Below are 25,825 nucleotides of genomic sequence, written 5' to 3'. Positions count from 1 at the left end.
TTCTGGGGACCCCACCTGGGACGGCTGTTCTCTGGAATGGTCTGAGGAGCCTGGCAGTAAGATGGGGTTTGCTGCTGGGTCAGGACTGCCCTGCTGGCAGCAAGGACTCAGGGTGGGGGGACCCGGGCACTGGTGGGCGGTGGAGCTGGCAGGAGCTGGCCCAGGGGGGCCATCCAGCCATCAAAGCTTTGCCGGGGGTGAATCAGGATATGTGTTAGTGGGAGGGATGGGAATGCGCTGGTGAGTGGCCCCATGTGTCAGGCGATTGAGATTTTGGACCAAATAGGCCATCAGGACTGGATGTATTCAACAGGAAGATAAAACACTCAAGGGCCAGGGGCGGGCTGCTGAGGGCCAGGGGTGAAGGCCAGGCAGGGCTCTGTCACTTATGCAGAAGTTCTCATCCCCTGAAGGGAGGGTGGACGAAGCCCAGGCCCTGATATTCAGAACAGCTGAACCTTGAGGACACAGTCACCGGCCAAGGCTGGCCTGCCGAGCCAGGGCCAGAGGTCTGGGTGGGAAGCCCGGGGCTGCATGCTTGGGTTGAAAGGCCCCTGAGGCTTCAACCCTGAGTCTTCTGAACCTTCTGAGCCGGCAGATGTGGCTCCCACCAGCTCCAGCCCCTGGGAGATGTGCAGAGACTCAGCCTCCTCCCCCGAGACAACTCACGACCCCTTCAGCTCTCCCACCTCCCGGCCATGAGGCCTTTGCTAGGGGGAGCCAAGCAGAACCCAGCAAACCCAGTCTGTGCCTGGAGGCAAAGGAGGCCCCACCTCCACCCCGAGGAGCCACAGGACCCCACCAGCAGGCATTGGGGAACTGGGGCCGGCCCGTGGTACTGGACGCTACGGGCCTTACCAGGGCCTACAATGTCCAGCGGAGAGGGAGGTTTCCAGACTCTGGAGCTCTCTCTCAAGATGCCAGATTAAGACATTCACAAACACCCTTAGAAGTTAGCAGGAACTCGTCATTAGATGAGAGGTGGAGAGGCCACTGTCGCTACGGCAGACAGCAGAGGGCAGGAGGGGAGGCTCAGGGAGACAGAGAGGCTGGACAGGACACATACCCATGAGCCTGGTGATGCCAAAGGCTGCCAGCTCTGGGTGGGGTCCACATGATCAACTGGCAGACCCTGTGGTGTGGGAGGCATCAGTGGTGAGGAAGATGCCATGTGGAGTTTGTGGCCCCAGTGGGAGTCACATGCAGGCTGTGGCTGGAGAAGGCCACAGTGCCAGCAGCAGAGAACTGAGTGTCTTTGGAGAAACAGCTGCTGGTAGGTCACCGGGTCCTGGCAGAGACACACCTGTATGAGCAACCCTGGCCTGAGAAGGACACGGCTTTTTAGGACCCATAGGGGTTATGGTCAGGGAAACTCCCTAGAGCTTCTGGAAGGAAAGTGGGCTCCAGGCTTTCAGCTGTGGACAGGAGGGAGAAGGAAGGGGCCCGAGGCCTCTGCCGGGAGCTGAGACAGCCCCTGCCCCTCAGCCCAGTCCTTTCATGGTCTCCTCACTGAGACGGACCCAGCAGGTGCCAGAGCCCAGAAGATACAAGGGGCCACCTTTCCCATGGTGTCCAGTCCAGGGCCTGGGTGAGGGGCCAGACCAGCAGAGGCAAGCAGCCAGCTCAGCCACACGTGGGGTCAGGTGAGGAGAGGAGGGGACAGTGTCCTTCCCTCACAGGGTGACATGTTTACAGGGGCTGCCCCTCCCTCCCTCGAGGCTGAACCAGTGACCGGGATGGGCCGGGGGCTCACAGCCCAGCCCCCTCCCTGCCCAGCTGAAGCCACTGCAGAAGGAGTCTGACTCCTCCATAAGGGCTGTCTGCGCCGGGAGAGCTGGCTCTCAGAGAAGCTCGGCTTGCACACCTGAGACTCAGTTCTCTCCATCCCTCTCTAAGGCCTCAGCCTCGGTCACGTCAGTGGCTGGCGTAAGATGCTTAATTTTATGTGCTTCCTCCAGAATCAGCAGGACCAATACGGGTGGCCTCCTGCAGTGGGTGACTAATTGGAATTCACCTAGGTGGGCAGTGCCATCCCTCGCCCGGCCCCCCAGGAGCTTCTGACAGATCTTGGTGCTCACGCTCCTCCCCTGCTCTCTGGGGGGGGACACAGCCTCCATATTTGGGGCCACGGCCCTCGCTACTCCCCTGCAGCCTGGCCGAGGCTGGAGGAAACCAGCTGGCTCTGGCCTCTTCCCCTAGCTTTGCGGTCTGGGCCCCAGCGCCTGCTCTCCCTTCTGGAAAACAACACAGTGGCTCCCACCTCTCCCTGTGATGTGAGGAGCAGCATTAAATGCAGCCTGATGCTCCACCAGGTCACCCGAACCTCCCTGGCCCCCCACTGCAGCCCACGCATGAAAACCGCTGGTTTCCCCAGGGCAAGGATGCTGGCTGGGGGGTGGGTTCAGATGCAGCTGGACTCCAGTGGTTTGGAGCAGACAGAGGCTGCGTCCAGGCATCCCGACCCTGGCGTGACAGCCCGGTCAGGGCCACGCCCAGGCTCTGCCAGCCTTTTGCAAACCTCAGATTCGAACCACATGCCTTAGGATTCTTCTCTCAGCTGCTCCACAGGCAAGCAGAGGGCCAGGGGCAGGAGGGTCGGCCAAGCTGGGGGCCTGGGTCCAGGTTGGGTCCAGGTTCTGCCCACCTTGGCTCCTCAGTGCCCTAACTGCACCACCTTTTTTCTACACAAGTCGAGTTAGTTGGGTAAATGGTTGTAACAGCTCGCTCTTTAAACGTTTTATTTTCAAATAATTATACCTTCACATAAAGTTTCAAACAGCACAGACAGGTCCCGGGGACCCTTTGCAGTTTCCTGCAGCGTTGGCGTCTCACGTGATCACAGGACACCAGCGGGCCAGGGGAGGCTGCTGCTGCTCTGCAGCACTCATCGCAGGTGTGGACTCCTGTGCCACCCTGCACTCGAGAGGCAGATGTCCCCTCACCACAGAGACCTCCCTCGTGCTGCTTTAAGTCACCCCTATCTCTGACCCCGGACTCCTGCGAATGAAACTGAGTTTTGAAAGACTGTCCGACTCTTGATTTTCCACAGTGCGCAGGTGATTTCCGATAAACAGGAGGTGCGGTGACTGACCCCCGGCCTGGCGAGTGCAGGTTTGACCAGCACGTGTGTGATGGGAAGAGCACCAGGTGTTCACAGCTCTGCTCCATCCAGGGGCTGGAGCCCACTGGGGGCCCTTTGGGAACAAGAGCCCACACTGAGCCGAACCGGCTCTGGGCTGCCCAGGGATCCCCTCGTGCTCCCGTCCAGCTCTTCACCAGGGTCTCAGGGGCCCTGAGACAACCTGGTGGGTCAGGCACCCTGGGGGCGGGCCCACAACCTGCCCCTTGACCCGGCTCCGCAGGGGTGGCTCTGGCACTCTCAGCTTGAGAGCCTGGTGACTCGCCCTCCTGCACGCGCATCCTCCAGATGCCACCATTTCCCTGGTGACAGGCTGTGCAGGGAGAGACGCCTGAGGGCATCGCTGGGACTACCAGCAGAGACCTCAGAGACGACCCTAGGAGAGCAGGGGGCAGGAGAGCGGACGAGCTTCCTGGAGCAGGTTCGGACAAGCGAGGGGCTGAACAGGGGGCGCACACGCGGGGGAGCCCTCCGGACACCCAGAAAGGCTGCAGCCGGGACGGCCGGAGGCAGCGTGTCCCCCAAAGGGCAGCGGGCATTCTGGCCTAGAGAGCCCCCGGGAAGGCCGAGTTTGGGGTCCGGCAGGGCAAGCTCCGGGCAGGCGGAGCCGGGCAGACCTCGAGCGCAGGGCCGGGGGCGCTCCGCGCGCGTGCGGATCGCAAACACCGCAGAGCCTCGTACACCTCGAAGACGCGGGGGCGGGACGCGGCCCCGAGAGCCGCCGCCTCGGGCCCCTCAGGGGCGACAGGGCGAGTCCCGCGGGCCGCCCGCGCCGGGCTCTGCCGGCTCGCTGAGCCCAGTCGGCGCGCGGGTCCCGCAGCGGGGGCGCAGGGGCCCGGCGGGCATGGCGGCGGGGCCGGCCGGTGCTCACCGCCACAGCCCCCGGGGCGCAGCGGGGCCACCACCGAGGCCCGGGAGCCCGCAGCGATCCGAGGCCACGTCTCTCGAAGCGCAGGCAGCCGCAGGACTCAGGAGAGATACGCGCAGGCGCCAGCAGACGCCTGCGCCGTGGGGTGTGAGGTCATCGCGCAGACGCGACAGCGCGCTGTCGCAGGAGCCGTAGGACGTATACATACAGGCAGGGCGAAGGGAGGGCGTGCGCAGGCGCAGTGGGGTTAGGAGGGCGCGGCGCAAGCGCGTTGGCGGCGCAGCCCAATGGGCGGGGTGTGGACCGCACTGCGATGGCTGCCCGCGGGTGTAGGAGCGGCGGAGTCCTCGGCTCCTCTCAGAGCCCGGCCTCCTGACGCCGCCAGTAGGCGGGGTCCCCCGGGCTGCCTCCGCCGCTGTCATGTATCCGCCGCCGCCGCCGGCGCCGCCTCGGGACTTCATCTCGGTGACGCTGAGCCCGGGGCAGGGCTACGACGGCAGCAAGAGCCGGCGGCGGCGCTCCTGCTGGAGGGTGAGGGTCGGGCCGGGCCCCGTCCGTCGCGCCGCCGTCCGTCGTGCAGAAGCGCGAGCGGTCGTCCCGGGCCGGGGCTCGGAGGCCGGCCGCCGCAGCCGTCCGTCGGGGCCGAGCCCCGCGGGGAGGTCGGGGAGGGGCCGAGGGAGGCCGCCCACTGGTCTCCGCGTGGAGCGGAGCCTGAGGTCCCCGCTGTAGGGTCTCCCTCAGCACGAAGAGGAACAAGCACCACCTGTTTAACCGCGTGCGGTCCCTGGTGGTCTTGGGCCGCAGGGCGTCCACACACCGCATCTGGGCAGGTGCAAGACCCGGCCGGGTGTAAGCCAGAACGCGAGGTGTGGGACTCGTCCTCCGCCGCCCGCGCAACACGACAGAGGTGGCTTCCACGTCTGTTATTTCATCTTACGTGTGTCGTCCCAGCCCGTGGTCCCTGCTGAGAGGGAACAAGGTTCAGAAACAAGAGAACTCGCCCCTGACCTTCTGAATTACTCGTCATCCTCGCTGAGTTTCTGGCCTTTGGAGAAAGTTCCAGTTGCATTATTTTCGGTAAAAAGTGTCCTTCTCTGTCCTTCCCTTAGAAATGGAAGCAGCTGTCGAGATTACAGCGGAACGTGATCCTCTTCCTCCTCGCGTTTCTGCTGCTCTGTGGGCTCCTGTCCTACATCAGCGTGGCTGACCAGTGGACAGGTATCAGCTACTCGTGTGCCTTAAAATGACAGGTGTGGGTCGTGGAGGGTGGACAGGCAGAAGCGGTCTTGCAGTCTGCCTTCACCCGCTCCAGGAGGCACGAATGTCAGCGACTCGGCAGAAACTCAGATAGAAGGAAGCTCAGTGTTTCACCCGCCTTGCTAGGACGGGGATGTTCACTGACGTGTGACTGCTCCTGAGTGTCTGGCGTCAGTCCTGGTACCTCCCTCTTCTGCGTCTCGCAGAGAAATTCAGTCCTGACGTTGAATGCTCAGCCTAAATGCATTGGGCGAATTTCATAACACATGTTAACGCGGGTTTGGAAAGGACCGGGCCGAGTTCTGCTGCGGATGTAGAGAATCCTGAATTTCTCTAAGATTGCTTCTTTTAGGAGGAAAGCTTAAGAGCTGCCCCAGGTCGCTCAAGTAAACGGCCTGTTTGCCACCAATTGTGCCTCCTGGAGTGGAAGATTAAGGCCAGGTATTTTGGGTTATGGCTTGGGGATAAGGACAAAACTGCCAAGTGTTTTTAAAAGCTTTGATTCTTTGGCCATTCCTTTTTTTTTTTTTTTAACTGAGGTCCTATTGGTTTATAACGCTGTGTAATTTCAGGTGTACGTTATTATATATCAGTTTCTGTATAGCCTGCATTGTGCTCACCGCCAATAGTCTAATTTTTATGTCACCATATAAATGTGCCCCTTTGCCCCTCCCCCTTCCCCTCTGGTCACCACTGTGTGCTTTGTCCGTGTGTTAGTTTATGTTCACTTGTGAGTGAAATCATACGGTGTTTGTCTTTCTCTATCTGGCTTATATCGCTTACCATAATACCCTCAAGGTCCATCCATATTGTTGCAAATGGGGCGATTTTGGTTTTTGTTGCGGCTGATTAGTCTTCCATCCTCTATATGTAGACATCGCATCTTCATCCAGTTTCCTGTAGAAGTGCACTTGGGTTGCTTCCATGTCTTGGCTATTGTGACTCATGCTGCAGTGAACAAAGGGGTGCATAGTCTCGTCGTATTGTTGGTTTCATGTTCTTCGGATAGAAACACAGTTGTGGGTCAGCTGGATCGTACGGTATTTCTATTTTTGTGTTTTTGAGGAATCTTCTCACTGTTTTCCATTGTGGCTGCACCAATTTGCATTTCCACCAGCAGTGTATGAGGGTTCCCTTTTCTCCATGTCCTCTGCGACATTTGTTATTTTTTGTCTTGTTAATTATAGCCGTTCTGACAGGTGTGAGGTGATATCTCACTCTCGTTTTGATTTGCATTTCCCTAATGATTAGTGACATTGAACATCTTTTCATGTGCCTGTTGGCCATCTGTCTGTCTTCTTGGAAAAATGTCCGTTCATATCCTGTGTCCGTTTTTCCATCGGGTTGTTTGTCTTTTTGTTGTTGAGTTGTGTGAGTTCTTTATATATTTTGGAAATTAACCCCTTTTCGGATACATGATTTGCAAATACGTGCTCCCAGTTGGTGGGTTGTCTTTTCGTTTTGTTCCTGGTTTCCTTTGTCTTTGGCCATTCTTGCACAGTTAAGTGAGCGTGCTGAGGGCGCCTGCTCTCCCCCGTAGGGAATAACACCTGTCTGCGCGTGTTCTCCGCCCACTTTGAGTCTCCTCTAGGCCTGTGGCCTATGTGAGATGCATGACATTCTCTTGTTTAGCCCCAGCTGGCAGGTCCGCAGAAGAGCACAAGATGAGACCAGCAAAGCCACCCGTCTTGCCAGCTCCTCAGAAGGCAGATGCTAAGGCAGAACACGTCCCGGGGGTCTTACCTCAGGTACTTTCGATAAAGCGAACGTGGAGTTGTAACCGGGGTCAGTTCCAGAAGCACTTGAAAACACGTGATGTTTCCACCAGATTGGGATGAATTCTTTGTCTTAGCGTTTGTTTGATGTTTTCACTTCACACTCGTTATCCTGGGGGGCTGGACGAGGCTTGGGGAAGGCAGGAGGGCTGTTCTCTCCTTTGTTCTTCTTGGAGCACCTGCTGTGTGCCGGATGCTGTGTCAGGTGATGAACAAACAGACCTGTCCCTTCCCTCAGAGCTGCAGGCTGGCGGGAGGGAAGGCGAGACACAGCAACAAACAGAAGCAGGCAGGTGGCCCGGGGTGCGCCTCCCACAGGGAAGAGAGCAGCCACCCGGGAGACAGGGCTGGAGCGGGTGCCGGTGAGGGAGCGCTCTCCGACCAGGGGACACTGAATCGCAGTCCAAAGGCTGAGGAGCCGCTGGCGCTGCGTAGAGTCGGGAGAGCGTGGCTGGAGGGCAATGAAACTGGCCTGGGCAGGAGGGCCTGGGCGGAGCCAGGGGCTGGGCTCAGTGCAGAGGGCCCTGTGGGTCCTTGTGGGGCATGAGCAGCACTAGAGGCTTCAGGGGCACAGACAGGGGAGGGGGCTGGGCTCAGTGCAGAGGGCCCTGTGGGTCCTTGTGGGGCGTGAGCAGCACTAGAGGCTTCAGGGGCACAGACAGGGGAGGGGGCTGGGCTCAGTGCAGAGGGCCCTGTGGGTCCTTGTGGGGCGTGAGCAGCACTAGAGGCTTCAGGGGCACAGACACGGGACGGGGCTGGGCTCAGTGCAGAGGGCCCTTTGGGTCCTCACGGGGCGTGAGCAGCACTAGAGGCTTCAGGGGCTCAGACACGGGATAGGGCTGGGCTCAGTGCAGAGGGCCCCGTGGGTCCTCGCGGGGCGTGAGCAGCACTAGAGGCTTCAGGGGCACAGACACGGGATGGGGCTGGGCTCAGTGCAGAGGGCCCCGCGGGTCCTCGTGGGGCGTGAGCAGCACTAGAGGCTTCAGGGGCACAGACACGGGATGGGGCTGGGCTCAGTGCTGAGGGCCCCGTGGGTCCTCGTGGGGCGTGAGCAGCACTAGAGGCTTCAGGGGCACAGACAGGGGAGGGGGCTGGGCTCAGTGCAGAGGGCCCTGTGGGTCCTCGTGGGGGCGTGAGCAGCACTAGAGGCTTCAGGGGCACAGACACGGGAAGGCTCTGAGGTGGGATGTCTGAGATTTTCACCGTGAAGATTCTCTGGCCGCTGGGTGGAGACGTGGTGTGGAGCATCAGGAGTGGAGGCAGGAGGCAGGAGAGCTGAGCTGCCTGCACCGTGGGGAGAGTGTGCGGCTGGAGAAAGGCTGGGCAGGACTGGGCCTGCTTCAAGGGGAGGGAGGGGCCAGCAGAAGCCAAGTAGTTCCTGGCTGGGGACATGCAGGTGCTCCCTTCTGGACCTGCCCAGTTCCAGGTTCCTGGGGCCCCAAGGAGAAGTGCACGTGCCATGAGGTCAGGATCAGAGTCTGGGCACGGGAGAGGTTTGAGAGTCCACAGTAAGGGGTGTGTGTTGTCTAGAAAGGGAGGAGGAAGGGCCGGGCATGATCTGGAGGCACCCCCACCCTTACCATCTGGGCTGGGGAGGAGAAGACAGGCCGTGGAGACGAGAGGGCAGTCAGGAGGCAGCCAGAGAAGCAAGAACCATCCCCTCCCAGAGCATGCCTTTGAGAACCCAGTGCCCTCTGACCTGGGGACACTCTTGGTCGCTAGTCAGGGGATCGATGTGGGCTGAGGCGGCCCCGGGGAGAGGATCCTGGGCCAGGGGCTGGCTCCACCCTGCAGGGCTGCCCTGGGGAGAGAGAGGAGCCCACTCTCCACACTGTCTCACTCTCACTCTGTGTGTAGAAAGGAGAATTTCCTCCCCTTTGGAAGGGACAAGCGTTTCTCTCGCTTCTTTGGGCCTCTCTTTTGCATATGGACTCTGAAGTGTGTGAAAGCAGAACATGGCATGTTTCCCCAGCAAAAGGCACATTTCCACTGTGCGAAATGTCTGTAGTCCAGTCTCTGGTGTCCAGCAGGGTCTGGATGGTAAGGGGTGAAAGTGTCCGTCTCTGCTGCAAGGCCTCGGGGAAGGCTGCCCTTCTGCAGGCCCTGGGGCCTCTCTTGTGAGGACCCCAGGACTGTTCCTGAGACCTGTCTCAGCCATGGTGCTGTGGCAGGGCCACACCCCACTCTCTCTGCCAAGGGGCCCAGCTCTGAGTCGGTTGCATCTTTACAAGGAGAACGTCTTCCCGGATTACGGGGACGCTGAAAAGCAGAGACTTTTCCATTGGAAGTCGTCCTCCTTCCCGTCCTCGTCCTCGGGAGGAGCCGTCGTCACACCCACTGTTGAGGGTGCCACCCCGTCCGGGAGAGTGCTGCACTCAACACAGCGCCTGAGCCCTGCGCTCTGTCCCTGGCCCCGGCACCCTCTGCCTCCGCTTTGTTCTGAGGATGAAGCGGGGCAGTGCCAGGGCAACAGTGTTCTTTGAGGATGTGGTTCTAAGCCTTTCTTGCTACCCCTAGGGTCTGTGACAGCCTGGAAATATGCCGGGCCAGGGGCTGAACCCGCTGTCGAGGGCTGCGCTGACCCGTCGGCAGAGTCTCCAGCAGGGTGGTCAGGGCCAGGAGAGCGTGCAGAAGGACCTGCCTCCCGAGTCTGCATTCGTGATGACAAATGAAAACAGTTTCCTTTGGGGCTGTGCTCCTCGGCCCGTCCACCGCGCCCGTGGGGTTGGGTTTGACTGGGAGAGTGTCCCAGAGGGAAAAGGAACAGCGGCTCCTAGGCTCGCAGTTACTTTCACAAGTGACTCTCACTTTTGTCTAGAAGCCTCCACGGCATTTCCGACGGGGACCACCCAACCTGCAGATTAGAGCCCCCGATAAAGGCTCGAAGGACATGAGGCAGGGTGACACGCAGAGGAGGGAAGAGGCTGAAGGTGGCGCTCGCCAGAAAGAAAACGCCCAGAGAACGATCGTCAGGTACAAGGAGCACCAGAGATGGGTCTGAACGTGCGGAAACGCTGCGGCTGGTCCATTTGGTGTTTCCTTTTCTGAAAAACAAAGATAAAAAACCAGCATAACGTCTGCAGGATATTCTCCTTGCGAAGCAGACACTGTGCGCCCCATCGTGAGGGCAGGGCCCTGCCTTCTTAAAGTCCTCCCGCGTGGAAGGTGGGGCTGAGCACAGTGGGGCGGTGACCCCAGGGTGTTTGCATCTGTGCCCTGCGCTGGCTGACTGCTCTTCCTTCCCTCCCTGCAGCTGGAGGGGAGCAGTGATTGAGCCTGAGCAGGGCACCGAAGCCCCCTCCAGAAAGGCAGACGCCCCCACCGGGCCTGCCTTGCAGGCCACCAGGATTCAGAATCAGCCAGGTAAGGCCCCACCTGTGCCCTCCCAGCCTCATCTGGGCCTTCTGAGGGAAAGGGCATGTGGACAGGCAGATGGGCGTCCAGGGTATGTGGTGGAGCACTGCTGTCCCTTCACGTGCTGGTCATCCCTCCTCACCCAGGTGGGCCCAGGTCCTTGGGGTCACACGCTCTTTAGAGCTCTAGCGACCACCTGTGGCTCCTTGATGGCCCGTGGTCCCATGCCTCAGCCCCAGGAGGAGCGCGTATTCGGGGCTCATCTCCCTGCAGTGTCTGGGCCACCAGGGGCCTGAGGATGTGCAGATAGCTGCTCCCTGGCGTCTCCACCCAGGCCTGCTGGGTTGGGCAGCTCTGTGGGTCCCTGTGTTCTGGCTCTGGTCCTTGAGGGCCTGCTGGGCACTGGCGCTTCGTAAACTGTGTGCAGCCTGTCTGCCTCATTCTGACGACGCCCTTTGAGGTAATTAGTCTCTTGGATCCCCATTCCACAGACGAGAACCGGGGTTAGGTCAGTACCTGCCCAGGCCATCTGCCTCATGTGTGGGGTCTTGTGCCAGGCCAGCTGAATCTGGGTCCCAGGCCCATGACTCTCCATCGTCCTGCTGGTGCCTCTGATGGAAGGATGAGGGAGCCCAGGGCCAGGACTTGTAGCCGGTCATGGGGGATACAGAGTGATTGTGTGCCATTCGGAACGGACGGCACAGCCGTGGCTGTCAACACGAATAGGCTTCACGCCACACTCAGAGGACGTGTGGTGTGAGGCCGTGGACACACAGGGAACCATCCACGTGGGAACCCTGTGTGTTGTATGTGGTCCTCCCATGCATGGAGAGAAGATGCCTCCCCTCGTCGTCCTGAGGGGGCTCTGGAAAGGCCAGAGAGGGGCCTTGGGTGCATCTGCTCCACGGTATTTCCTTGAAAATGCCTGGAGCTGAAGTGGCAGAACGTGGGTACCTGTGAGGTTAGGTGTTCTTGTCTGAGTCCCCAGCCCCTGTCATGTTTGACATTCCCAAACCTGGAGTGGAATGCACACGTTGCCACGGGATCCACCACACTGGTCTGCTGCCTCAAATGCCTTTTTCTGCAGAGTGCTCCCTGTGGCCCCAGAGGGTAGTACCTGCCTGGCCCCTGGTGGAGGTTGACAGGACCTGGCCAGGCATTCGAGAGTCCAAGCTGTCGTGTGCGGGCCCCGGAGGCCTCGCTGGCTTGGTGGCTGTGTCCAGCTGTGAGGGTCAGACCTTCGACTCTGAGCCCCAACCTTCCCTCCTGTCCACTGCTGCCCGTGGCCCTGGATGGTGTCCCCCATGTCAGGGTCACTCACAGGGGCCACAGAGGGTCTCTGTTTGCGCCCTGACCGGGGCTAGTCTTCCTGACCTGCTTCCCTCCTTCCAGGCTCCCCGAACGGGCGCCAGAAGGCCGTGATAGAGGCCTTCCGCCATGCCTGGACCGGATACCGCAAGTTTGCCTGGGGCCACGACGAGCTGAAACCTGTGTCCAGGTCCTTCAGCGAGTGGTTTGGCCTCGGCCTCACTCTGATCGACGCCCTGGACACCATGTGGATTTTGAACCTGAAAAAAGGTATCTTCTCGTTGCGTCGCGTGGGCCGAGTTCTCGGTGTGTGATGCTTGTGCGGGGCAGAGAGCCGCAGCCACGAGGACCTACAGTGCTGTTTACACTACACTGACCATCAAGTGCATCTGCTGGGTGAAGGCGGTTCCTTTTTCACCTTACGTCCAGGCGCCCTGGGGACGCTCCGGACAGCTGTCCCCGACACCCCCTGCTGAGAGCTGAGCTTGGACCCCAGACAGGCGTCCAGGGGCATTTGCAGCCTATGTTTCTGCCGCAGTTGGGAGGGGCTCTATGCCGGGAGGTGACACGTGATCTGATGTAGTTGCCCCCTCCCGAATCTCTCCCCAACATCGTCCTTATCCCACACGGATTGGGTTACACTGGGATTGTGTGTCTTTAGTTATCTCTGAATTGATATTTAAACACCCATTGTAAGTTTTCTAAATAGGCTCAAGACTACCACTGAATTTCTCACGTGATCCTTTGTATGGTAGCCTTTGGTCGTTGACCTTTCGTGCTTACACTGCATGGGTTTTCCCCACCTACATGCTGGCTCCGTCTTATCTGTGGAGCTGCAGACTTCAGACTTCACACCTTACAGTAGGAAATGATGGTGAAACCCTGGAGGAGAAGGATGGACACAAGTATGCATGCAGCCCCAGAGCGGGAGGTCACATAGGAACAGCAAGACTATGTGTTCCTGACTCTGCTGTTTCATGTTATAGAGTTTGAAGAAGCCAGGACGTGGGTGTCCAAGAAGTTAGTGTTTCAGAAGGATGTTGACGTCAACCTGTTTGAGAGCACCATCCGCATCCTTGGGGGGCTTCTGAGCGCCTACCACCTGTCTGGGGACCACCTCTTCCTGGAGAAAGCGGTGAGTGTCCTTGCGCCAGGAGGGCAGCTGCCCCACAGGGAGATGAGGCTCGGGTATTAGCAGCGTGCCCTCGCTGGTGGGACCCTGGGTGGCCGTTTCCGGTTTTCTCTCCTCCAGTCCATTGGAGTGTGCTTTGTGGGCGTGAGCTGACGCAGCGCTGCCTCCCACGCTGCACCCTGCAGGAAAGTGCGCTGGGAGCCCAGTGCGCCAGCTCACTTGTGCCACCCAACTGGTGTGTCTCCACTGAATTGGATGAAAATGGGTGACGGGTTAGCACCGTGAAGCATAGACAAGGCCACTCTGACTGGGAGCGCTGATTGCTCGCTGTGTTGTGTCTCAGGAAGATTTTGGGAACCGGCTGCTGCCCGCCTTCCAAACGCCCTCCAAGATTCCATACTCTGATGTGAACATCGGCACTGGGGTTGCCCACCCGCCGCGCTGGACCTCGGACAGCACGGTGGCCGAGGTGACGAGCATTCAGCTGGAGTTCCGAGAGCTCTCCCGTCTCACGGGAGTTAAGAAGTTTCAGGTACGGAGGGGCTGGGACCTGGCTGAAGCGGGGATTCCTGTGGGAGCGCTCAGTGGCTCGTCGCGGGAAGTGCGGGTTTGTGAGGACGTTGACCCTGGGCCGCAAGACCCTGTCCTTTTCTTAAAAGCTTTTTCTTAGAGAGTCCCATTTTCTCATTGATAAGAGATGCCCAGGCATGGAAGGCATTGGCTGGAGGGTGAGCAAGTCCTCTACCCCAGCCCTGCCCTGGTGCAGTGCGTGTCCTTAGGGCCCTGACAGAGCTGACAGCTTGTCGTGCAGTGCCCTGCTTGGCCCTGAGTCCCCCGGCAGTGTGTCTGGAGCCTCCTTTGTGCCAGTGCGGGAGGCCTTCTTGCTCATGGCTGCGTGGTGTTGGATGTGTTGAGATGCTGGTGTTTTTTAGCCAGTTCTGTGCTGGTGACATTGCAGTCATCCCGCCGTTGGCCTCCCGTGGTGCTGGAACCTGGAGCAGCACCTGGAATGGGCACCTGGGCTCGGGTGGGCGTCTGTCCTCGGTGGACTGCTGGGAGTGGGGTTCTGTCTTGCTGGAACCCTGTGTGTGATGTAGTGGGCATGCGCTATGTGGAGTGAAGGCGCGATCCACGTTTGTTTTCTAACTTGCTGCCCCATTGTTGAAATGTTTTCATGCCTTAACCGTGCACCCTCTTGGAAGTGTCGCTGTTCTCATGGATGAACTTCAAGTACGTGGGGGTGCTTCTGAAATGGGCGTTCCATTCCATTCTGTGTTCCTCTTTTTTTACGTTGAGGTAGAATTCACATATCAAGAAATTTGCCTTTCCATGTATACACTGCAGCATACTCACATGTCTGCCGACATCATCAGTCTAATTGCAGAACTGTTTCCTCACCCCGAAATGAAAGCCAGAACCCATCAGCCGTCCCTCCCGTTCTCCGATGCCTCCGCCCCAGGAAACACAGTGGCCTCGTCTCTGTAGATTTCTCTATTCCGAACCTTTTGTATAAATGAAATCCTATGATGTGGGTCATTCGTTTTAAGGTACGTCCACTCTGTAGGACGTGTCATAATTTTGTTTTTACGGCCACTGTACCCCATAGCGTGCGTGAGCCACGTGTTGTCATCCAGACAGCAGCTTATGAACGCCTGGGTTGTTGTGACTCGGGGAGAGTAAGCAGAGTGCTCCTGTGCACAGGTCCTGCCAGTGCCCGAGGCTCCGCTTTTCCACAGTTTGGCGCACTTGTTATTTCTGTCCTTTCCACCATAGCCATCCTAGTGGGTGTGGAATGGCGTCTGATTTGGGCTTTGATTAAATAATGGTGAACCGTGCAGCAGCTTTCCATGTGCCAGTTGGCCGTCTGTTTACCTCTGTGTGGAAATGTGTGTTCAGGTCTGTTTATTGACTGGAGAAGCCTTCTTTCTGTTGTTGAGTTGTAATGCAAAAACTCGGCGTTTTCGCTACTTCCTCCTGAGACGTCCCCAGGCACCCACATGTTCCGGGTCTCTGCAGTAGCTGGAGGCAAAGTGGAACGAAGCAGCCAACCTCAGAGGAGCCCTCAGTGGTGGTGGACGTGTAGGGTAGAGACAGGAAATCTCGCGGGTGCAGGGTCCTGAGCACTGTGGGAAAATGTGCACAGAGCCCTGGGAGCACAGATGCGCGGTGCTGCCCGGGCCGGACAGGTGGCTCGGAGGAGCTGAGGTGGGTTGGGTCTTGAAGGACCAGTAGGAGTTCCCCAGGTGGACGAGGAGTCAGGGTGGTTGACGTCTTTAGCAGCAACCCGGGCTCGGAAGCAGACGTGCCGGCCTTCCCTCCAGGAAGGGGGAGCAGGTGGCCGTGCCTTGGCCGGTGGTCCTGAGAACAGTGGCTGTTGTTTGAGACACGGTACTCCTTTAATGAGGCTTGGGAACTGTCGGGAGAGCGAGTTCAGCCCTCTCAGGGCCAGTGGCGCCAGCCGGCCCATCGAGGTGGCCGTGTCTGAGCAGATGGACCTGGTTGCTGTGTGGTGTGGGCCATTCTTCAGAAACCCCTGCCAAGGGCAGTGCCTGAGGGATGCCGTGGGCCAGGACCGGCCTGCTCACTCCTCCACCGGGAAGCCACCCGTCATGAGGAGGGCAGGCCTCAGGCAGCCCTGCTCTGCAGCTGGCCCAGAGCTCTGCGCCCTCGCTCACCTGCACTCTCCCCATGTCTGCCCCAGGAGGCCGCAGAGGAGGTGACGAGGCACGTTCACTCCCTGTCCGGGAAGAAGGACGGGCTGGTACCCATGTTCATCAACACACACACTGGCCTCTTCACCCACACGGGAGTGTTCACCTTGGGCGCCAGGGCCGACAGCTACTACGAGTACCTGCTGAAACAGTGGATCCAGGGCGGCAAGAAGGAGACGCAGTGAGGCCTGTTCTGCTGCCTTGGGCGGGCCCCCTGAGGCTCTACTTGTCCTGGGCTTCTGGGTGGGAATCAGCGGCCGTGCCAAGCCCGGTCTTGGACCCTCCATGGGGGAATGTATTCCTTCTCAGCACAGCCTGGAGCTCTGCAGAGGCTGGTCTCGGCTGGTTGAGAGGAACAGGCCCTCTCAAGGGCAGAAGGGCTGCCCTCTGCCCGCGGGGCTGCCCTGCCCCAGACCTCCACCCCCAGGCTCCGTGCTGTTGCCCAGGCAGGGCCGGGCCTCGGGCCCCTAGCGTGCGGATGGCAGCTCATGGTTATGCGCCTGTTCCCGGGTAACTAGGGGCTGTGCACCCGCCTGGCCTGGGCAGACCAGACCTGCTGGTCTCCACAGGTTACTGGAAGACTACATTGCAGGCATCGAGGGCATCAAAAGGCACCTGCTGCACAAATCTGAACCCAGGAAGCTCACCTTTGTGGGGGAACTCACCCACGGCCGCTTCAGTGCCAAGATGGTGAGCATGTGTGTGGTCCAAGCAGGGCCTGGGGGGGAGCTTCGAGACACACCCGTTTGTCCTTGACGCCTGATGGCTTCATGAGTCTGGACGTGGGAGAGAACAGTGCAATTCTGGCCGTGGATGTGAGCTGGGACAGGTAGACGCTGGCTGCGTGACCTGCCTAGCCCATGGTGGCTGGAGGATCTGAGGTCTGTGACGTGCCAGGGGCCCTCCCCCAGGACCCCACCCCCAGCCCTCCTGCAGCCCCTGGTCCCTTGGTGTTTATGGAGGAGGGTGGAGGAGTGGGGACGGCCTGGGTCAGCATTTGCTCCCCGGGAGGCGGGTGTCCCTGCACCGGCCTCTCCCCTGCCCACGCTGACCCCCAGCGCTTGGCCTGTAGTTCAGTCACCAGTGGTGCTCCTGCCGTTGAGGACGTCGAGAACACCACTCAGGCCTGGTGGCTCCGGCGTTGAGCCCCGTGCAGCCTCAGGCTCAGCGGTGCTGAGGAGACCCTCTGATTTCAGGACCACCTGGTGTGCTTCCTGCCAGGCACACTGGCTCTGGGCGCCCACCACGGCCTGCCTGCCGAGCACATGGAGCTGGCCCAGGCCCTGATGGACACCTGCTACCAGATGAACCGCCAGATGGAGACAGGCCTGAGCCCCGAAATCGTGCACTTCAACCTGTACCCCCAGACGACCCAAAAGGACGTGCAGGTCAAGGTGAGCCGCGGCCGGGGTCAGCCCCGGGTGGGGACACCACGGGGGCTCACCTGCGCCTGTCTCCTCCCCAGCCGGCCGACAGGCACAACCTGTTGCGGCCCGAGACGGTGGAGAGTCTGTTCTACCTGTACCGCTTCACGGGGGACCGCAAGTACCAGGACTGGGGCTGGGAGATCCTGCAGAGCTTCAACACGTACACGCGGGTGAGCCTCGCTCGCCGCCCCATCGGTGTCCCCAGCTCCCCGCTGGTCACTGGCCGGGCAGTTCCTCTAGGGATCAGGGAGGGGCATGCTTGCTGTGGCCTTGAGGTTGCCCTGCCCAGGGTCTCGAGCCCTTGGGTGTCCCTTGGTCCTGTCTCGAGGCACCAGCCTGTGTGGGGAGGGTCCCTACAGTGGCCCGATGCGCACAGAGCATGTCCCTCCTGGATCCTCTGTGGCATGGGCAGCCCTTTCCACCCGGGCATCGACTTTGGGACCACTGCTCCCCAGGAAGGGTGCCACGACCAGAACGCTGCCCCCACTGTCTCAGGCCCGGCTGCCCGTTTTAGTCAGGGCCACGGCCCAGAGAAGGTCATGCCGTGCCCAGGGCCCACCACCCACCCTGGCAGAGCCAGGGTTGACCTTTGCCCTCTGGGGTGTGAGGCAGTGGGTTCTGGACCCGTGGGGTGACCTCGGAGACTTCGCAAGGGCTCTCCCGGGTTCTAGGTGTGGCGCTTTCCATCTGGTCACTTGAGGACAGCCGTCATCTCCCAGGAGTCTCTGGGGGAAGCGCAGCTGACCTGTAGGGCAGCAGGTCAGGTCCCCTGTGGACCTTGGTGTCCTCCACCGCAGACCTGCCCTGAGGCCGTGCGTGCTGCAGTGAGGTGGGGGGGGGGTTGTGTCTCTGGCTGGTGCCCTCCCGAGGGCTGAGCCTGGGAGTGGGGGGCGGGCTGTGCCCGCAGCCGTGACTGGGCCGCCGCCTTGGCTCTCGTGCAGGTCCCCTCGGGCGGCTTCTCTTCCATCAGCAACGTCCAGGACCCCCGCAACCCCCAGCCCAGGGACAAGATGGAGAGCTTCTTCTTGGGGGAGACACTCAAGTACCTGTATCTGCTCTTCTCTGACGACCCGGACCTGCTCAGCCTGGACACCTACGTGTTCAACACCGAGGCTCACCCCCTGCCCATCTGGGCCCCTGCCTAGGGCGGGATGGCTCCCAAGTGGGCGCTGCCCGGGGGTCTGATGCGTCCTGTCATGGAGGCCCCTGGGTAGATCCAGCCTCCTTTGACCTTGGCCATGTGGTGTCCACCCAGCTGGCTGGACGTGCTCCAGGCCTGGCTGCTGATGGAGCCCGGTGTGTGACGGGGCCGGGGTGTCTGGGGCCTCGTGAGATGCTTGGGGCAGCTGCTGGGCGCCAGGTGGTCCTCCACTGGCTCTGGACTCCTCGTCTGTGGCTCTCATCAGGACACCATCAGGAGCGAGTCTGAAGAAATCCTTGCTGTGATTCAGGTGGTAGCGTCCTTGGGGGCGGCTCCTTCCTTCTTCCTGAGGAAACTCGAATCATGACTTAAACATTCCTGAAAACTGAACGTCCTCCTGTCGGCCCATGCAAGAGCTTCTTGGGGGTCCCAGGGCCTCTGGTTGCCTTCTGTGGCTGCCGTGGGTCCTCAGTGCCCACACTGTGTTCAGAGACAAGCTGAGAGGCCAGCCAGGATGCAGCTCGGCCTTGGCATCTGAGCCTGTTGATGTGCCCTGACCCGAGGGTCTCTGGGGGGGGCATCTGTGATCTCATGGTTGTTCTGGCTCCTGGCCGGCTGTGGTGTTTACACGTTGGACTCAGGGATCCTCCCCCGACCCTGCAGGGGCTGGAAGGGCTAGTGGGCAAGTTCATCCTGCTCCCAGGCCACCCCGATAGAATGGACTTCTCAGTTGGGATAAAGTAGATTTGCTAACTGTGGTGTCTCCCATCTTTCGACGTGAGTGTTTCCTGAAGCATATGGGTGGTACTTGGGGGAGGTGTGCCTTGGTCAGGCCTCATATCCTGTCCCCTGAGGTCAGGATTCCTGTTATCACTTGCAGGCAGGAGCCTTTGGAAGTGCTGTGGGCTTTATGGGACAGGCTCTGGTCCCTGTGGGTCCTGGAGTGATGATGAGGACGGGCGGGGGCAATGCCAGTGTGGTGGGAACAGGGAGCCACACTTGGCATCTGCTGTGCGCGCTTCTCCTCTGATGTGTGGGACACCTGCACCTCAGGGTTCCTCCTTCATGTGTGGGCTTGTCCTTTGTCCTGCCTGCAGGTTCTGTCTGTTAGGACTGACCCAAGGGTGCTTTTCTGGAGAGAAGACAGAAACCTGGGGCTCGGCAGGGGTCCCCTGCCTCCAGGACCGGATGACCTCGTAGGACAGGCTCAGTTCTTCCCTCTGTGTTAAGCATGAGGGACCCATTTCCCTCTTCATTTCTAGATCCTTCTTCCCTCAGAAGCCAGAGTGTCCCCGACTGCTGGGCATGGCTCTGTAGGGGTCTAGGCTCCCAACGTTGGGCAGGGCCTTGGTTCTCGTTCCCTGCTCCTGGTGACACTCAGGTGTCTCAGTGGCAGCCCCTCACATTCCCACAGCCCCCCACCTGTGCTTTCCTCCTCGACTTACCAAGCCCGGCTCACAAGCCGTATGTTCTGTGCCTGGAAAGATGTACAGGGCCTGTTTCTGAAGTGGCCTCTCATCCCAGCCCTCACAGTTGCCAGCTGCCTGCCCTGCAGAGAGCCCCCCACCACTGGAGGGCGTGTCGTCCTCCCCGCTGGCCCTCTAAGCCTCAGTGGTAGCTGTGCAGCAGGACTGGGGACAGCAAGCATGTGCACTCAGACACCTGGCTGCCAGGTGGGTCCTGAGGCAGCTGAGAAAGGCAGGTTCTCCACCCCACGCCCCAGGCCTGGCCCCAAGCAGATGGACTTGGAGGGGGTGGAGGTGCAGAGCCACGTTCCCTCAGTGGGGCTGCCTGGATGGATGCTCAGGGCAGTGGCATTGGTGATGTTGAAGGGAATCACTTGGCTACCTCTTGTCTTTGGTGTTGCGGATCAACTGGCCATGGGAAAGGTCGACTCCCTTCTCCCCGTCACCCCAAAACGGCAAACAACAGCGTTGAGGATTCTGTTTTATTGAATGTGTGGCTGATTTTAGGAAGTCATGCACCATGGCTTCACCGCATTGGGCTCCCTCCTCCCAGGCAAACCACAGACAGGACATGATGCAATTGGCCAGGCTTCCAGCCGTTTGTTCAGCCCCTCCCTTGGGTAAGACCACCCCCCCGCCCCCAGCCCCGCCAGCCTGGGCTGAGCTCTGGGCTTAGGAGTTCCAGGTTTGGGAAGATGGACTGCAGGTCATCCCCGGAATCTCTCCTGAGATGCTACCCTGTGGGTCCTCTCTGGTCCTAGCTGGGGGAGCGCCCCTCAGGCTCTGCGTCCCCCACGCTTTGCCAGCTGCAGCCACTGCTGACGTCTGGCTGCCTTGACCCACTCACTGATGAGGGTGGCCTCAAGCTTGCGTGCTTCCAGGACGGACACAGGGTCTTCTGGGTGGGATGCTCTGAGGAGCAGGCGTGGGGACACTCAGCTGGGCAGGCAGACCCCACCCTCCTGCCACCCCCAGCCCATATCCAGCTGTCGGCACAGGCCAGGCGCAGTGCCACCTCCTAGGTCAGGACTGCACCTGAGGTCTAGGTGGTGGGCTCCCCCCTGGATGGTGATGGCGAGGACTGACGCACTCAGGTTACTCCGGATCTGTCGTCAAGGGAGCCTCCTGTCAGGTGTGCAATGTGTGCTCCGCCACAATCAGCCCCATCTCAGCCCTCCCCACGCAGCCTGCTTGTGGAGTGCAGCTAAAGCAGTAACTTGAGGTGGCTGCATAGGCTCCAATGATCCCATTAAAAGGAGAGGTGAAGATTAATGAGCCGGATGTCAGTTCATGTTAAGAAGTTGGAAAAGAACCAAAAAGGGGAGGAGCAAATAATGAAGATTGGAGCAAAAATGAAGGAAGTACAGAACTGAGATGTGGATATTGGCAAAGGTGACATCAGTTCTCGAGAAGATTCTAGCAAGCCCAGAAGGAAAACCCTGCACAGGTCTGCTATTAAAAACTAACAAGGCCACCAACAGGTCAGCAAGGAGTACTGGGACCCACGTGGGGGCAGTGGCTCCCCAGGGCATGACTCACCCCTCCGCCTGCCCAGGGGTCCAGGTCACCATTGGAGAAGATGATGTTGCTGGCAGCTTTGAGGTCTGAAAGGGACAGAGCAAGCAGTGGTGGGGACCGGGGACCCCAGATCCCTGAGCTGTGGGGCAGATCACACCCCAGCTTTGCCCCTGGGAGTGAGGGATCAGAGCCAGCTCAGTGCAGAGGGAAGGGTGCTGCCCCCCACCCCTGCCTTGAGCCTTACCACCCCCCCCAAAGCTGGTCTGCAGCCAGTCCCGCCGGGGCCACACGCCCCATGTGTCCAGGCAATACTGCTGGCGGAGGGCCTCGGTGAATGGCAGGTCAGGGAAGATGTCTGTCACATTGTTGCTGGAAAATGTCAGGTTGATCTCGGTGCAGGCCTGCAGGATGCCCCACACGATGGTCAGGCTGGTGGGGTGGGGTACCTCATTCGGCACCCCCATCCCTGGCAGTCCCAGGCCCTCACCAACCCCATACCTTCAGTCCCAGGCCCCCAGCAGCCCCATACCTGGTAGTCCCAGGCCTTGGCATCAGGGCCTAAGCCACAGCCTGTGGGGTCCGCACAGGCCTGGTACTGTAGGTAGATGTCATAGCATGGCTCTGTCCCTGAGGAGTTGTACACTAACCCTGGATGAGAGAAGGATGGGGCCGGGTGCCTGGACACCCTCCCTGCCCCCTCAGAGAGGTTCTGTGTGCCTAGCAAACAGCGAGGTCCCTAGTGTCTGTGCTATCAGCTCCTGCCCTGGCTGCTGAGGGTGGCCCACCCCTTCCAGCAGGGCCTCCCCACTGGCCCTCCCAGAGGGCCCTTGGAGCAGCACCCCCCAGGCTGGGCCAGGAGTCGGGGTGGCCACTTCCTTCTGCAGGGACTGTGGGGGCATCTCTGCTCCCTGCCCCACAGGGCCCTCACTGGGCCTGGCTGCTACCCACCTGCCCACACCAATGTTAGGTCCCACACTGGGCGGCATCCCAGGCCTGAGGGACAGACGCACCTGCCAGTGCTCGGAGCCCCCTGATCCTCTGACTCTCACTCAGCAGCTGGGCGCAGCCGACCTGAGGGTGCGAGCAGAGCGCTCAGCAGAAGACCCCCACTTGCAGCCTGCAGTCCTCCTCTTTGGTTCACCCTTCCCTGGTCCCAGGCTGCAGAGTGGGTGGGACGCCCTCGGGGCTGGCTGGCACTGACCACTCCAGGGCAGCTGGCCCGTCCCTGTGCATGGGGCACTACCCTCCCCAACTCCACCCCACCTCCCCCTGCGCTGGAAGCAGGCCTCCTCGCCTTGATGGGGTTGGCAGGGAGGTGCCCTATGAAGTCGGTGGGGTATGGGTAGTCCATCATGGCCAGGACAGTGAAGGCATTCCGGGCGAAGCCAAAGAGCTGGGTCAGGTCCTTCGGGCTGGAGAGCAGCTGGCAGGTGCCGAACTCCTGGCTGACTGTGTCGTAGGCTGCCAGGTGGGGCGGGACAAGGGCCTTTGGAGGCTGCTGGCATGTGTCGGGTGGGGGTCGGGGGTAGGGTGGTGTGGGGGGCGAGGGGTGATTGGCAGGTGGGGTGCAGCCCTCTCACCTCCCTGTAGGAACAAGTCCTTGATCTGCCGGAAGGCGTCCCGCACACCCTGGGCACACTTGGAGCTTTGGCTCTCAAAGTCCTGGAGAAAGGAATGGCGGTGGCTGCAGCTGTGCCGCACCCTGGGCCTGCCCGGGCCCGGAGCCCTGACTCACCGCCGAGACGTCCTGGAAGAACTGGTAAGAGTTGCAGAGACCTGCCACAGCCAGGACGGGCGCACTGGCCGCCAGTGCACCCGCCACGAGGTGGGGGTACTTCATCCTCATGTAGGCGCTGAGCATCCCCCCGTAGCTGGGTGGAGGTGCAGGGTCAGGGCCGAGGCCCTACCACTGCAGCGCCCCCTTGTCCACCTGCCCCAGGGAGTCTCTGGTGGCCTCTCCCAGCTAGGCCTGTGCCCCAACACCTGCATCCCTCCCCAGGGCCCACGGGTGCCCCCAAGAAGGACCCGAGACTTCTAAGACCCACAGAAGTTCTGGTCCTGGGGCCAAGTCGGCATTTGTTCCTTGGAGAGACACCCACCTCCCGCCGAAGGCGATAGCGGGGGCGTCCCAGGCCCCAAGGTCCTGCCGCAGCGCCCGGAGCAGCCTGGCGAAGTCGGCCAGCGCCTGCTCCACGGTCAGCAGCTCTGTGTGCCCGCGCTGCGTGGACTGCTTGCCAAACGGAAGTGACTTTCCGTAGTAGCGCTGTGGACAGGTGACGGTGGACACTGACCCTGTGGCCTCCCGCCCAGCTCCCCGGCCCCACAGCCTGCTGCCCAGGAACCCACATGTTCTGCAAAGATGACCAGGGCTGCCTGCTGTGCCGCCAGCTCCAGAATGAACCCCGAGTTGTTGGCAAAGGACCACACGTCCCCCTCATTGCCGGTGTAGAAGAAGATGGGCCCCTCGCCTCTTTTCCAGAACTTCTCTGTTGGGTGGAGGCAGGGAGGGGGTGGAGTGAGACATGGGACAGGTCCCCCAGGGTCCCGGGGTCCCCAGGGTGACCTCACCTGACACCAGGTACCGCTGGAGGAAGGTCTTGTTGCCAAACCTCTCGAAGTTGAAATGGTCCAGGAGCTGCTCAAAGTAGAGCTCCTGAAAGTCGGGATCTGTCACTCTGTGGGCTGGAGGGACACGACGCTCAGTGGTCGGCGGGACACTGGAGGGGGGCTGGTGGGAGGAGGGTCTGTGGGTCCGCACTCACCTCTGGCCTCTAGGCTGCACAGCCCCAGCATCAGCGGCAGGGCCAGGACCCAGGGCTGGGCGCCCATGTCTGCTTTGCCGGCAGTGGCAGGTCACGTGAGCAGTGTCACATGACTGGCGGGACACCCTCACGTGACAGCCTGGGTGAGGCTGTGAGTGAGTGGAGCCAGCTTCTGGGTCCTTCCCTCGGGTTCCTGGCCCCAGTGTGTCACCATGGCGACGGTCGCTAGGGGGACGCGTGACGTGGCAGAGGGTTCAAGGGCCTGGCTGAGGCAAGGACATGTGCCCAGCCCACACCAAGAGCCGTGGAGAGGGAGGGTTGCCCAGGGCAGGTCCGCCCCACGCCTCCCCCCGCTGGTCCTCCAGGCTGGTCCTGATTAGCAACCACACTTGCTCTCTGCCCTGGGGGTGACCCAGGCGGCACATCGCCACCACACACACACCCGGGCGACAAGTGCCTGGCCCGCTGCCAGGCCCCCTTCCAGCCTCAGGGCCACACAGCGATGTCCTGGGCCGGGTCCTCCTGTGGACAGGCCCGCAGGGGAGGGGCAGCTCTCAAGGGCAGGGTTGGGAAGTCCACCAACCCCTGAGGCGGGGGGCGGGGGGCTTGGGAAGATGGAGGTGTTGGGAAGAGCGTTCCCTCGTAGAGGATTGGTGTCCCTGAGAAAGGAGCATGGGGCCATCCAAGCGACAGTGCAGGGCCATGGGGCTGCGGCACGGGGCGGGCGGGGGCCTTGGGGCCCAGGCAGGAGTTTGGGGTGTGCTCTGAGGGGTTTGGGCAGCCCAGGAATGAGGCTGCTGAAAGCCCAGGGAGGGAGGAGGAGGTGTCCCGAGGCCTCTGCCGGGAGCTGGGACACCCCCAGCCCCTCAGGCCAGTCCTTTCATGAGGCTCCTCACTGAGACAGGCCTGGCAGGTGCCAGTGCCCAGAAGATGCAAGGGGCCACCTATCCTGTGGTGTCCAGTCCAGGCTCTGGGTGAGGGGCCAGACCAGCAGAGGCAAGCAGCCAGCTCAGCCACACGTGGGGCCACGTCCACCACAGTCCTGCTGGGCATGTGGGCAGTGAGCCAGGCCCAGAGCGGGTGGGGCGGGGAGGCAACTCTGCTCCAGGCTGCAGATGGAAGGGGAGTCGCCCGTCCCCACTCCCAAGACTGTCTCTGGCCAGTGTGAGCGCTGGTCTCTGCCCGGGCACAGTCTGTCCGGTGCTGGGATGGCCCAGGCCGGGGCTGGGGTCCTGGGCTCTCTCTGCAGCCAGGGAACCCATGTCCCCAGACCAGGCTGGGACTGAACAGGGAGGACTGACAGCTTGGGTCAGCCCTTTGCCTGCCCCTCAAGTGTCCCAAGACCATTGCTGTGGCAACCACCATGGTGACAATGATTGTTCACCACGTCATACCACCCCCTGGGTGTGGTCACCCCATGGTCACCCAGTGCCACACCACAATCACCCCAAAGTCCCTATCCCCATCCCCATGTCCTTGTGTCCCTCATGTCCCCCATCCCCCTGTTCCCATCCCCTTGTCCCTGTGTCCCCATGTCCCCATCTGTGTCCCCATTTCCCTGTCCCCATCCCTGTGTCCTCACATCCTCACCCCCATGTCCCTATGTCCCCGTATTCCTATATCCCTGTTCCTGTGTCCCCCTGTCACCATCCCCGTGTCCCTGTGTCCCCATCTGCGTCCCCATCCTCGTATGCCTATATCCCCATGTCCCTGTCCCCGTGTCCCTGTGACCCCATGTTCCCACCCAATGTCCCCCTGTCCCCATCCCCGTGTCCTCATGTTCCCACATCCCAATCCCCATGTCCCCATGTTCCCATGTTCCCATCCCCATGTCCCCGTGTCCCCATGTCCTCGTCCCCGTGTCCCCATGTCCCCATCCTCATATCCCTGTGTGCCCAGGTTCCCATCTCCCCATTCCTGTGTCCCCATCCCCACACCCAGGGCTGCCTGTCCTGTGTTGAGTAGAG

The 25,825-nt window shown here is 60.8% G+C and overlaps 2 protein-coding genes across 4 annotated transcripts; one reads left to right on the top strand and one right to left on the bottom strand.

Annotated features, from left to right (window-relative positions):
* The first annotated feature begins 4,320 nt into the window (after positions 1-4,320).
* Positions 4,321-18,866, top strand: MAN1B1 (mannosidase alpha class 1B member 1). Its single transcript, XM_023629433.2, is given in 14 exon segments — positions 4,321-4,371; positions 4,374-4,538; positions 5,117-5,225; positions 6,897-7,012; positions 9,858-10,012; positions 10,293-10,402; positions 11,786-11,971; positions 12,688-12,836; positions 13,177-13,365; positions 15,535-15,725; positions 16,114-16,234; positions 16,741-16,938; positions 17,010-17,141; positions 17,913-18,866. Coding segments are annotated over 14 exon segments (2,076 nt in total). The 3' UTR covers positions 18,117-18,866.
* A 1,180-nt stretch (positions 18,867-20,046) lies between these two features.
* Positions 20,047-25,146, bottom strand: DPP7 (dipeptidyl peptidase 7). Of its 3 annotated transcripts, none has more exons than XM_023629434.2 (13): positions 23,859-25,146; positions 23,665-23,778; positions 23,443-23,582; positions 23,196-23,359; positions 22,832-22,967; positions 22,677-22,758; positions 22,391-22,557; positions 22,107-22,167; positions 21,626-21,786; positions 21,341-21,497; positions 21,118-21,182; positions 20,614-20,684; positions 20,047-20,490 (listed from the first exon to the last, which is right to left on the bottom strand). In XM_023629434.2, the coding sequence occupies exons 1-13, from the start codon at positions 23,923-23,925 to the stop codon at positions 20,355-20,357; spliced, it is 1,521 nt and encodes a 506-aa protein (XP_023485202.1). In that variant the 5' UTR covers positions 23,926-25,146; the 3' UTR covers positions 20,047-20,354. The 3 variants fall into 3 exon arrangements, with proteins under 3 accessions (XP_023485202.1, XP_023485203.1, XP_023485204.1); XM_023629435.2 differs by having other exon boundaries at positions 21,626-21,744; XM_023629436.2 differs by lacking the exons at positions 22,832-22,967; positions 23,196-23,359 and having other exon boundaries at positions 23,859-24,038.
* Between the last annotated feature and the right edge of the window lie 679 nt (positions 25,147-25,825).

This window comes from Equus caballus, chromosome 25 (assembly GCF_041296265.1).
Source record: "Equus caballus isolate H_3958 breed thoroughbred chromosome 25, TB-T2T, whole genome shotgun sequence".
In the NCBI taxonomy this organism is placed as follows: domain Eukaryota; kingdom Metazoa; phylum Chordata; class Mammalia; order Perissodactyla; family Equidae; genus Equus; species Equus caballus.
The sequence above is the reverse complement of the archived record's forward strand: the minus strand, read 5'-3'. Positions and strand labels throughout refer to the sequence as shown.